A 12,324-nucleotide genomic window follows, 5' to 3' on the forward strand; every position below is an offset into this window, starting at 1 on the left:
GGCACAGCGTGATCCGATGGCCGCCTGTCAGGGACCCTGAGGCAGTGGGATTCGGGGGGCGGGGCAGGGGCCGGCTGAGGTCTGCCAGCTCTTCCACCCTGAGTCTGAGCCGACACTCCCCACCCCCCTCACCCCCACCCCTGCTTCCTTGGAAGATTTGGAATCTGGGCTCACTCTCCACGATGGTGGTCCTCCCGGAGCCGTCGTCGTTGATCTGCTGGATGTTCCCGAAGTGGATGTCGCTGAAGAAGATGCGGTTGGGGGTGCCCGGGGAGGTGCCTGCTCGGTAGTCGAAGGCCAGAGCAATGACGTTTTTCATGTGCTTAGAGTCCTCGAAGGCCTGCACGGGCGCGTTGAGATTGCGCTCATCCGACAGGTGGATGCTCTTGAGGATGGTGCGCTCCGAGTAGAGCAGGTAGCCAGCATACTCGCGGCACGACGCCCCGTCTTCAGCCAGCATCCCGTGGGCGCAGGCGCAGGCCCGCTGCCCGCCACCGCGGTACAGACACAGCTGCTGGCACCCTCCGTTGGCCACTGCACACACGTTGGTGCCTGGGGGCAGGGGGCGCGGGGGAAGGAGGAGGTTACGGAGGGCGGGGCGAAGACTCATGGGCGCCTGTGTCATCTCAGCTGAGGTGGAAACTCTGAGGGCCCCTGCTCTGCCTCCCCCAGTTCAGGCAACCCTCCAGCCAGCACCAGCTCGGTCCTAGGCTCCTCAGCCCCTGCTCGCCAACCTGGGCCTCCAGGGCCACTGGACAGTACCCCTTTGGGTCTTACTTCTCCCAGCCCCCTCGCTCTGGGTTCTTGGCGGGAGTGGGGGGGCACTCAAGGCCAGGGCCCCTCTGGCCTCACCTTTCTGGCGGTCCCGGTTGAAGACCTTGATGTCTTTGAGCTGGACACCGATGCCCGTCCGCAGGGGCACCGAGTCGGTGGCATTGTCTTTGCTCCCGCGCTTGATGGAGCCATTGGCGTGAGTCCTAGGGGAGGGAAGGGCCATGAGCAGGATGTCACCGGGGGCCGGGAGGGAGGGCACAGCCGGCGGTGGGTGGGAGGCTGGACGGACGCCCTCACCTGTCACTCCAGTAGATGAACTCCTCAAACACGGACACAGAGAACATGTCCATGTTGTTGCTGGACAGAACCACCTCGCGGTTCTCCCCTGTCTCCAGGTCGATCCGCTCGATCTTGTCTGTCCGGGCGTCGCACCAGTACAGCTTCCCATCCTACAGGCCAGAGACACCACCTCACCTCCAGCCCCAGGCCCCTCCGCCCCCACCCGCCCCTGTCACACTCACTCCTGACTCCCCTCTGTCCTCCTTCCTCTACCTCTTCCACCCTCAGACCTGCTGATCTGCCGGCCTCCAGTGTTCCCTCCAGTCCCCACTCTGAGTGACCCTCCCCCACCACCTCTGGGGCTGCAGGAGTCCTACTCTGGGTGGGGACAGGGCCAGAAGACCCCATAACTCCCTGTGTCCAGATCTTCCTACCAAACGGGGGGCCATTACAGAGGGACGCACAGGGGAGCAGGGCATGGGATAAGGGGAGCTTCCCCCAGAGCACGGGGTCCTTCCTGCATCCACACCTGATAGTCCACTGAGATGCCGTTGGGCCAGCTGATGCTGACGTTAACCAGCACCACGCGCTCGGTGCCGTCCAGTCGAGACCGCTCAATACGTGGGTACTGGCCCCACTCAGTCCAGAACAAGTACCTGTGGGACGGAGGGGCACCTGGGCTCAGTCCCCAGCACATGGAGGAGAGGGCCCTGTCAGAGTGGGCTGTGGACTGGCTGGCCTGCCCGGCTCCTCACCCCTTCTCCGGATGGACAGTGATGGCCCGGGGCTTGTCCAGGCCCTGGGAGATGACCACATAGCGGAAAGAGCCATTGAGCCGGGCGACCTCGATGACGTCAAAGCCCTGGTCTGTCCAGTAGATGTTGCCTGAGGAAGGGGTAGATGCTCAGAGGGTGGGGTGGGAGCATACGCACTGGGGCCCCTCCCAGCCCAGGTACCCCTGCCGCTCCCCCACCTGTTCCTGCCTGCCTCTTCTCCTCAGACCCTTCCTTCCAGGACCCCACTTCCCCATCCTCTGCCTCACACGGAGCCTGCACCCTGCGTGGCTCACCTGCAATCCAGTCCACGGCGATGCCCTCCACGCGGCCAATGCCATTGGTCACCACATCCTCACGCCACGTCTGATCTCGCTTAGCCCGGCTGATGGTGCTCAGGCCCATGTCCACCCAGTAAATGGTGTCATTTTCTGAAGGTGGAGAAGCCAACAAGGTGGGGATGCCGAACAAGGCAGGCCAAGTCGGGGGTCAAAATCACATGGGGTCAGGACAGAGGTGAGTGACTGCTGGGGGGGCCTTGAAGGGCAGATGGAGAGGGGTGGGGCAGCTCTGCTAAGTGCCTGAGGCCAGGCAGCCCGACCCCGGACCCCTAAGCACACCACCCCCAAAAGTCATGCTCCACTCCCTCCTGCCATCAAAAGGCTCACCAGCATGGAAGTCGATGCCAACAGCCAGGGAAGTCCCGGACACAGGGACCAGGGCGTCCGACTTGTCATTGGGATCCAGGGGGATTCCTCGGATTCCCTCATGCACAGAGTACAGGAGAAAAGAGCCCACACCTGAAACACAAGAACACTTCAGGCATGAGCCTCACTGACACCCCTTTAAACTTGGCTTCTGTCACCCTCACACCTGTTCTTCTATACAGCCCCTTAAAATATATAATATATATATACATATACACATACACACACACATACTGACTGAGTGGCCGGATTATTATGATCTCTGAACGCATAATAATCTGGCCACTCAGTGTGTGTGTGTGTGTGTGTGTGTGTGTGTGTGTGTGTATAAATATATATATATATAATAAAAGCATAATATGCTAATTAGACTGGACAGTTGAACAACCTTCTGGACGTCCTTCCGGACGACCTTCCAAACAAAGCTAGGGCTGCGAGGGCTGAGCCCCTTGCACAAATTTCGTGCATCGGGCCTCTAATATATATATATATACACACACACACACACACACACACACACATACTGTATATATATATTTCAGAAAGGAAGGAAGAGAGAGAGAGAGAAACATCAATGATGAGAGAGAGAAACATTGATTGGCTGCCTCTTGTATGCCCCACACTGGGGATTGAGCCCACAACCTGAGCATATGGCCTGACCCGGTATCGAACTGTGACCTCCTGGTTCATAGGTCAACACTCAACCACTGAGCCACGCCGGCCAGGACTCTATGCATCCCTTTTGATATCCATTCCCCCCCCCCCCCCCCCCCCCGCCTCCCCGCAGCTATCACGCTTCCCCTTCAACACACATGTATGCACACACCCTAGCCTGGGCTGGGAGGTCAGCTCTCTGGGAGTCAGGAGGAACACACGCTGGGGAACTACCTGCAAGACCTCCAGCCCCCACTAGAGGGAGACAGAGGCGTGGATTTCTCTCCCTGTGCTCGGCTCTCCAGGCCACTTCCCTCAATACAACCCAGCGGTCTCCGAGGCCATGAGGGACCATCTGGGAAGGTTCCGACAAGACAGTTGCACTGCACTGATTCCCACATTTAGATTTCCACCCTAGTTTCCTCTTTGTCCTTCCCTCTCTCCAACACCTGAAACGCAGCATTCCCAACACCTCACTCCTGAGCCGGTCTCATTCCGTTTCCCATTTCTTATGGGGCGCCATATTCACGCATCCCAGAATCCTCCCTGGCTTTTACCACTTGATACAGTGTGTCCCCAAATGGGCCTTGGTAGCTCAGGCTCCATGAAAAAAAGGACTCATGGCCGAGTGAGTTGGGGGAAACTCCAAACACCAGAGTCTTTCCTTGAAAAATTTTCAGTGCAGGTGAGCATATGCAAGGCTCTGAGACATTGTGCAGCAAAAACCCTTCAACTCTGTTCAACCCAGTGTTGGTTTCTGTAACATTTACCCACATCAGAGAGGGAGGTGCCCGGGAGTGCACCTCGGGAAATGCTGTCTCAGGGCACAGGCTCGTAAATCAGTCACCAAGTTCTTGTGAAACGTCTCTGCCTTTCATCTCCTCCCTGCAGCCCAGCCTAGGCCCCATCTCCTAACACTGGGATTACTGGAACAGCCTCCTAACTGGTCTAACAGCTCGGGTTCTCCCTCCCCCACTCAGCCGGTGCTGTGCCGCCAGGTTAATCTGCCCCAAACACCACGTCCCAGCCTCTCCTGGCTGAGAACTCATGGCCCTGCCCGACCTCACAGCCCAGCACCACGACCCCCCACACTCTGCCCAGCACTCGGGCTTGGCACCTCAGGGCCCTCCTGTTGCTCTGGACCCCTTGCCTCTGCCTATCATCCCTCCCCTTTGAGCCACACAACACTCAAACCCTACCTGTCCTATAGAACCTGGCTCAGAGCACACCTGTAACATGAAGCTGGCCCTGCCTCTTGTTCTTTCCTTCCTTTTTTTTAATCCTTACCCAAGGATGCTTATTGATTTTTAGAAGGGATAGAAAGAGAAACTGCGAGGTGAGAGAGATATCTATCGGCTGCCTCCCAGACATGCTCCGACTGGGGATCGAACTTGCACCCCGGGTATGTGCCCTGATAATGAATCGAACCCGCAATCTTTTCAGTGTACAGGATGACACTCCAACCAATGGAGCCACCTGGCCAGGGAAGCACTGCCTTTTGACATCTGTTTCTCCAAAATCCTACTGAAGTCAGAGCCACTGCATGGTCGTTTCCCCCACACGCTAGCCCCCGCTTCTGGTTAAGACTGCAGAGCACAGGGACTTCGGTCCCCTGGCTTCCCCCGTAGCACCCGGCGCAAGGGCTTCCTAAACATCCCACTCAGAAGGCCCTTCATGACACATGACGAATGCAGTCCTGTTGCCAAGGCTGTAGATAGGACGGTCGGGGTTGGAGACCTGGGCAGAGGCAGGGGCACTGACCCTCGCAGGCCTGCTGGCCACTCCGGAGGCTGTAGCCAGCTGTGCACATGCAGGAGCGGGTTGACTCTGACGTGGGCAGGCAGAGCTGGGAGCAGTCCCCGTTGTTGACACTGCAGGGGTTGGTGACCTCATGCCCTGGGGGAGAAGGTGGGAGGCAGAGGAAAGGGTCAGTAGCCCTCCCTGGAACCTCCATGTCCGGCTCATGCTGCTCAGGGACAGGACAGTCACTGCCTTCACCCTGGACCTTGTGGGGGTCACCACCCAACTCAGCTCTCGGGTCATCTGTCCTCCAGGCCCTTGGCCCGGTAACCGGGTGGCTGTGAGCTTCTCTGGTGCCTCAGTGAGAATTAGAAAGGGGAACCCCTTTGGGTGGGAGCGGAACCCACCCCATTTTCATTCCCATTCGCTCCCTTGCCCAGGGGTTCCTGCAGCCTTGACCTCACTGACCACCACCTCGCCTCCCTGCCCCTCGAGCCCTGTCTCACCCAACTGGATGGTCTCGTCATAGACCTTCATGTGCATCACCAGGGTGGTGCTGTTCCGCAGGACCACGGACCCCGAGCCATCAGCCTTGTTGCACGTGCCCATCTTCTCCGACACCTGATCTGCCCACCACAGCTTGTCCCCTGGGGCAACAGGAGGGGGTGATACCTGGGGAAGGCCCTCCCCAGCAGCGCTCCTGAAGGGCCTGGCAGGGCAGGCAGGCTGCCCCCAGGCCAGCCCGTCTCCCCAGCCTGTGCAGCCCGGCCTGTCTGCTCCTGTCCCTGCTCCCACCAGCAGCCTCACCCATGATGGCCAGGGCTGTGGCCTTGCCCAGCTGGTTCCGCATGGCGTCGATGATCTCGAGGTCACTCCCGTCCAGATTGCAGCGGTTGATGGTGTGGTTCCCGGAGCTGATCCAGTAGAGTTTGCTTTCAGGGAAGTCAATAGCCAGGCCTGGAAGAGGGGGGGTGTCACCGCCGGAGAGCCTGACACCAGGGCTGGGGTCCCAGAGCCTAACCCAGCCCCGATGCCACCTCCAAGGATGTGTGTTTTATGGGGATAAGGATAAGCACTAAGCTGGGAGTTTGGGGAGACAGAGGTGCAACTGGGAACCCTGAGAGCATGTCCTGGTCGAGGAACGAGGGAAGGCTGTGGGGCAGGTGGGGCAGGTGGGCCAGCTCATACCCACAGGGCCCCGCTGGCCACTGAAGAGCAGGGTGCGGTTGCTGCCGTCCATGTTGGCCATGCTGATGTTGTCACCGTCGGTCCAGTACAGCTTCCTGGGGGGGGGGGGAGGGGAAGGGGCTCAGCGTCCTCGTCTGCCCCCACCTCACGCTCCCTCACCCTGGCCCTGGACTGACCCACGAAGTGGGTGGACGACCAGGCCATGCGGCTGCTCCAGACCCTGCACCACTGCGTTCTTGAAGGAGCCGTCCAGCCGGGCCACGTTGATCTGCTTCTTGTTGGTGTCGTAGCTCGTCCAGAACAGGTTCCGGGACACCCAGTCCACGGCCAGCCCGTGGGCATTCGGCAGGTCTGGGGGCACAGGGGAGGTGGTGGCTGGGGGTTTGCAGGGCAGAGGTCGGGGGCGGGGCAGCCCGATTTCTGTGGGGAATGGGGATCAGGGCACCAGCCGCAGTGCTCCGAGGCAGGCAGGGGCGCAGGGAGGGGGCCCTGGGGACCCGGTGGGGAGCCAGGGCTGGGTGGGGGGCAGGGGCCAGACAGAACCTGCAGAGACGACCGTCTCCACGCCGGTGCCGTTGATGAAGGCCCTCTTGATGGCCTGTGTCCGAACGTCGGACCAGTACACGCGCTGCTCGCGGGCGTCGTAGTCCAGCACCGTGACGTTGTCGATGTCGGGCACCGTGAAGGAGATGATGTAGTTGTAGTAGGGGGCGTCCAGGTCCACTCCCCGGATCTCCATCTGACGTGCGTACAGCAGGAACTTCTTAAACTCTGTGGGGCACGGGGTGGTCACTGAGGGCAGCCCTGCCTCCGTGCTTCGCGCCCCCCACCCCCAACCCCCTTCAGAGTACGGTCCCTTCTCCGCGTCCCTTCTGTTGGCTGCTGGCCCTCAGCGATCCAGAAGCAGCGCTCCCACTGGGGTGACCTCCCTGCGGTGCCCAGCCTGTCCTACCGAGGCTGCCCCTGAGCCTCCCCAGCGGGTCCCTCCCAGTAACTGTCCACCTGCAGTTACAAGGGAGCCACCTGGTGCCGAGTCCTCCCTGAGCCTCGTGACCACGGCCCTGCAGGAAGGGCTCCTACCGTAGCAGGTGGTGTTGTCCTTCTGGAGCTTCATGAGGTGGGGACAAGCGCAGGAGACCGTCCGGTTGTAGTTAATGAGACACAGATGGGAGCAGGGGCCACGGCCCCCATTGGCCTCGCAGGGGTTGGGGGCTGGGTGGGGGAGAGAGGAGAAGCAAGAACATCCTGTCACTTGCTGGGCCCTCCATGGCCTTTCTCACCTGAACCACCCCTCTTCTCCTTTTTAAAATACATTTTTATTGATTTCAGAGAGGAAGGAAGAGGGAGAGAGAGAGAGAAACATCCATGATGAGAGAGAATCTTTGATAGGCTGCCTCCTGCACGCCCCCTACTGGGGAACAAGCCTGAAATCTGGGTATGTGCCCTGACCAGGAATCAAAACATGATCTTCCAGTTCACAGGTCGACGCTCAACCACTGAACCACGCCTCTTCACCCCTTCCCATCCTCCCTGTGTCAGCACCGCCTGACGCCAGCCCTTCTCTGTCGGCGGGCTTCGGTCCAGCACAAACCCCTCCCCTCTCACAGGCCTCTGACGGGCTGCTGGCTCCTCGGCCCTTACCCATGGGCTGCCGGGAGGGGTGGTAAACCTGCAGGTCGAAGGGCTGGGTATTGGTCCTCTGTACCACGGTGACGTTGTGGCCGGTCCACTTGTTGGCCTTGGCCAGCGTGTTTGTTCGCCAGTCCGTCCAGTACACCTCCCCCCCGTACAGCGTCACTGCAAACGGGTGGGACAGGAACTCGTGTCCCCGAAGCACCTCCATGTGGCCGGAGCCGTCGTAACGGGCTGAGTAGATGGCATCTGACCTGAGAGCACGGTCGGGCAGAGTGAGGGTGCCAGCTGGGGCCGCAGCCTCAGGGCACCCCGCCCAGGGCGCCCCTCCTGGCCCTGGCCCACAGCCCCCACTTCACCACCCTGGAGCATCCTTCCTCGCACCCCTGCTGGCCAGAGAAGGCACACAGAACGGCCAACCAGGGGACCACGTGGTGCCAGGGCCAGGATCCAGCCCTGTCACCAACTCCCACACCCCACACTTCTCCTCAGGGCGGCCCTTAGCACACAGGGCTTTGGTGAAGGTTACAAAAAGGCACCCCCCTCTGCAGAGACCAGTTAGACTGAGCCCCAGGAGAATGCACAGATCTGAGGGGACAGGAGGTTGTATTTCAGCCCTCGGCCAGGCACCCTCTTCTATCCGCACCCGTCCCCTAGCCCAGCCCCTCCCTCACTGCAGCCCTCTGCTGGGCCCAGCCCTTGGCCACCTGGTTCTGGATCTAAGTCCCCAGGCCTTCTTACCACCCTCCTCACTGCCAAGTCCTGGGACCCTGGCCCACCCTGGCCCTGGAGGGGCGGGAGGTGGAGGCCTCCCAGAGCTGGTGGAGGGGCTGACCTGGCATCGATCCAGAGGATGCGCTTCTCCAGGTAGTCCACGGTGAGCCCGTTGGGCCAGCCACCCGAGCCTGTCTCCCGGTGGATGGTGCGGCGCCCAGCCCCGCTCATGGAGGCTGCCTCGATTCGGGGCAGGCTGGCGTCCCAGTCTGTCCAAAACAGGATCCTGGGGAGTGGGGAGGGGGTGAGGCGGGACCAGCAGGGGCCTGGGGAAGGGGCTGTGGTAGGGTCTGGGTAAAAGGCCGAGGGGGTTGAGAAGCATTAAGGAGATGGGTGTCTCTGGCCAGGCTGAACAAGGCTTTGCAGGGACCATGGGGTGAGGGCTAGGCGGGGTCCTCACCCATCTCGGGGATCCAGTGCAATCGCCCTTGGGTGCTCAATGTCACCCGCCAGCAGGGTGGTCCGAAGAGTCCCATCCAGCTTGGCCACCTCAATCTGGTCCAGGTTACTCTCCACCCAGTAAATGTTGCCTGCAATCCAGTCTACAGCCAGGCCCTCGGGTGTGGCCAGGCCGTACTGAATCACCACCTCAAAGCTGGTCAGGGCTGGAGAAGAGAGGTCGTGGAGGTCAGAGTCCCATGGACAGGCTGGACTGAACTCGAGACATCCTGGCACATTCCATGACCCCCTCAACACTCATGCCTCTGATGGGCTCCAGATCCCACTGGGGTTCCCAGCCCCCCCTCACCCCCCCCGTCACTCAGGCCTCCCACCCCACCAGGAGGTCAAGCGGGAGTGCAGCCTGGCTTCCGGAACCCCGGAGGAAGGGGTCACCGCTACCACCTCTGCGTGCAGCTCTCTGGAAGGCTAACCATGGGAGGAGGTCAGGGCAGAGGGTGGAGGCTTTGGGGGACAGACTTAGACCCAGTGTGAGGAGGAAGGAACTTACTAAAAGTCACTCCACAGATTGTCTTGGAGACTTTTTCATGGAAAGACATATATACGTGGACCGCATTATTTTAGAAACTGTCGCACAGTGTGAACACGATCCCAGTCTACTTAGCACCCCCTTGTTGATGGGCATTTGACAGCATATTAACTATCCTGGACCCTCCAGCGTTTTCCCTACGACACACGACAGACTCCTGCAGGAAGATGAGCTTCTTCCAAGTCTTTGCTCAGATGTCACCTCCTGAGGGGGCCTCCTCTGCCTATCCAATTTAAAACGTCAACTCCCTTCCCCCTACCCCTCTTTCCTATTGACCCCCAGCGATGCCCTCCTCTGTCCCTCCGCAGGGCGCTCACTGGTTCTGCTTACAGCTGGTGCTACTGGCACATAAGCTCCAGGAGGGCAGGCACTTGGACCCACAGATTTTGGTCACTGCTGCCTCCCAGGGCCCAGTGGGTATGGCAGGTGCTCAGAATGTGTGTTGACTGAATGAACGAAATCTGTGATGGGTCTGGCCGCCTTGGGACGGAGGCCGAGTTCAGGTACCCCCACCCCTAAATGACGTTTTTATTTTCAAGCCTATAATTCTAGGCTCTGGGGAGCCGAGCTGCAGGCCTTTTCAAAGGAAGGCTGATCATTTTGTTAATTATCAGGCTGGCAGCCCTGCCGACGACGATAATTACGGGGCGTCAGGCACTGAGACCCACAGCAAAATCTAACCAATTAACAAGAGTGTGGGGGGTGGGGGAGCCAAGGGCCTCTGCTGGAGGCCGAGCGCGCAGTGCCCCTTCGGGGAGCCCTTCACCTCCGTTGTCCAGCAGCTTCCCGCGGTAGATCTTGTCCTCCACCACGTCGGTCCAGTAGAGGGCGCTCTGGCTGAGGTGGAAGTCCAGGGCGATGGTGTTGCGCAGGCCAGGCACCAGGACGCTGTAGTCCCCCTTGTGCAGGTCAATGCGCCGGATTTCGTGCCGGTTGGAGAAGATGATGAAGGGCTTGAAGGGGTCTGGGGAGGGGTGCGGCGGGGGTCAGCAAGGGGCTTGCTGCCTCCGTGCCACCCTGTGCAGGGTGTGGATGGAAAAGGGGTCACACACTAAACCTGACAGGCATGGTGGGCCCGCCAAACTCAGAGACTGGAAATCACCACACAGGGTGGTCTGAATGCAAAAAGTCCTAAGTGAAAGCGAGTCCCAGCGGAGTAAGCCTGTGGTCTTTCTGCCTCTAAGGTAGACACACCTTTGGAAGGTCAGAGGACCCTTCTTTCCCAGACCCTCAGGGCACAGCCTCGCCGAGGAGGCCACAGGACCCCTCCCTGTTACTTTGTTCCCAGGATGCCACCTCTATGTGCTTACATTGTAGTTATTAACTATCCTGGACCCTCCAGCGCGAAGTATGTGCCTCCCTTTACTTTTTATCTAGTCCCAGGGAAGCTTTGTGTCCTCCCGCCCCTTCATCTGCCACCAATGGGTTCCACGTAACCTTCCTATGCCTCTCCCTTTTATTCTAATGTATAGAGTAAACTGCAAAACTGCCATTCCCTGGAGCATTTTCTTCATCTATTGAGCTCTTACTTCCCAGCAATGGTCAGTTTGACTCAAGTAAACTAGGAAAATTCTCTACAGGTTTGGACGTTTCTTCTGTCTATAAGGGGAGGCAGGGTATCTGCTGGCTCTGGGGCTGGGCCGACGGACACCTTAGCTCTGGCAGTCAGCCGCCCACAGCTCAGGGACCTGCCTCGGCCTGCCCAGCGCCTGGCTGCCACCTGCCACCCTCACCCGTGTTTTACCCAGGCTGCGGCAGCTCTCGCCGTCTGGCTCCAGCACCCATCCCTCGTAGCAGGAGCACTTGACGCTGAACTTGTTCTGGTCGCACTTCTGGCTGCACTTGAGGTGCTTGGCACAGTAGCTCTGGATCTGACAGGTGTGGTTGTCAGGCCCCAGCTCCATGCCCAGAGGGCAGGAGCACACAATGCCTTCCCCGGGTGCCACTGAGCAGTTGTGGCTGCAGCCTCCGTTATTCAGAGAACACTGGTCTGGGGGGCAAGGATCAGGGTCAGGATCCCAGAGGGGGCAGGACCATGGCCCTGCTGGGCCCCAAGTCCCAGGCAGCCCAGGCACGCTTCCCCCCCGCCCGGCCACCACCCCGCATCCTCCTTTTCCATTCCTGTCAACCCTCTGCCCCACTGCTTCCCAGGCTTTCTCAGGACCAGGGTTGGGACCCCAGCACCCACCATGGGGACCCCCCCTTCCCACACCATGTCTGCATCTCTCTGGTCTCTACTTCCTTGCCACTTCTTGAGCCCACGGTGGGGGCCCCAGCTTTTTGCCTCTCTCTGGGAGGATGGGAAATCCATTCCCTTTTCCTCGATCTCTCCTGATTTGGGGTGAGGTGCAGTATGGAATGTCCCATCCTGGGCCCTGACATGCCCTGGGGTCTGCCAGCCCTGACAGATGACCCCGGCTGCAGTTCTCAGGGCCTGTCCGAGCCGCCTTATCTCCCCCTCCTCTCCTTTCGGGAACCCAACGCTCTGCCTGGAGATAAGGCGGCTCCGCTCCTCACCCACAAGCCCCACCATGTGCCCCGTCCTGACCCCATTTCTTTTGATCTTGAATGCACACCCTCCACCCCCACATTCTCACTCACCCTGGAAGATCTACCATCTTTGAGAACCCAGTTAAATCCCCACCTCCTCTGGGAAGCCTGCCCTGACCACATCAACACTCAAGCCGGTGCCTTCATCTCAAAAGCCAGCCAGCTCTGCGGCAGGCGTGTGGATGAGGGTCTGTGCCTGCAGCGAGGGGCTGCGCGGCACTGTCTCTGCGGTACTTGAGGAGCTGTGTGACCTCAGACCAGTTAC

At 59.9% G+C, this 12,324-nt stretch overlaps 1 protein-coding gene across 2 annotated transcripts in view; it reads right to left on the minus strand.

Annotated features, from left to right (window-relative positions):
- Nucleotides 1–12,324, minus strand: part of LRP1 (LDL receptor related protein 1) — a 78,816-nt gene that overhangs the window by 23,748 nt on the left and 42,744 nt on the right. For both annotated transcript variants that reach the window (XM_080662583.1, XM_080662582.1), the window contains 19 exons: nucleotides 11,254–11,499; nucleotides 10,276–10,473; nucleotides 8,922–9,126; nucleotides 8,583–8,747; nucleotides 7,757–8,001; nucleotides 7,196–7,327; nucleotides 6,659–6,886; nucleotides 6,292–6,466; nucleotides 6,116–6,210; nucleotides 5,735–5,884; nucleotides 5,434–5,574; nucleotides 4,949–5,083; nucleotides 2,495–2,626; nucleotides 2,123–2,257; nucleotides 1,809–1,938; nucleotides 1,583–1,709; nucleotides 1,072–1,223; nucleotides 853–977; nucleotides 175–552 (listed from right to left, as the gene is read on the minus strand). In XM_080662583.1, the coding sequence (XP_080518709.1) occupies nucleotides 175–552; nucleotides 853–977; nucleotides 1,072–1,223; nucleotides 1,583–1,709; nucleotides 1,809–1,938; nucleotides 2,123–2,257; nucleotides 2,495–2,626; nucleotides 4,949–5,083; nucleotides 5,434–5,574; nucleotides 5,735–5,884; nucleotides 6,116–6,210; nucleotides 6,292–6,466; nucleotides 6,659–6,886; nucleotides 7,196–7,327; nucleotides 7,757–8,001; nucleotides 8,583–8,747; nucleotides 8,922–9,126; nucleotides 10,276–10,473; nucleotides 11,254–11,499 (3,294 nt within the window). The remainder of the gene's footprint in view (nucleotides 1–174; nucleotides 553–852; nucleotides 978–1,071; nucleotides 1,224–1,582; nucleotides 1,710–1,808; nucleotides 1,939–2,122; nucleotides 2,258–2,494; nucleotides 2,627–4,948; nucleotides 5,084–5,433; nucleotides 5,575–5,734; nucleotides 5,885–6,115; nucleotides 6,211–6,291; nucleotides 6,467–6,658; nucleotides 6,887–7,195; nucleotides 7,328–7,756; nucleotides 8,002–8,582; nucleotides 8,748–8,921; nucleotides 9,127–10,275; nucleotides 10,474–11,253; nucleotides 11,500–12,324) is intronic.

Source organism: Plecotus auritus (genome assembly GCF_963455305.1).
Source record: "Plecotus auritus genome assembly, chromosome: 3".
Lineage (NCBI taxonomy): Eukaryota > Metazoa > Chordata > Mammalia > Chiroptera > Vespertilionidae > Plecotus > Plecotus auritus.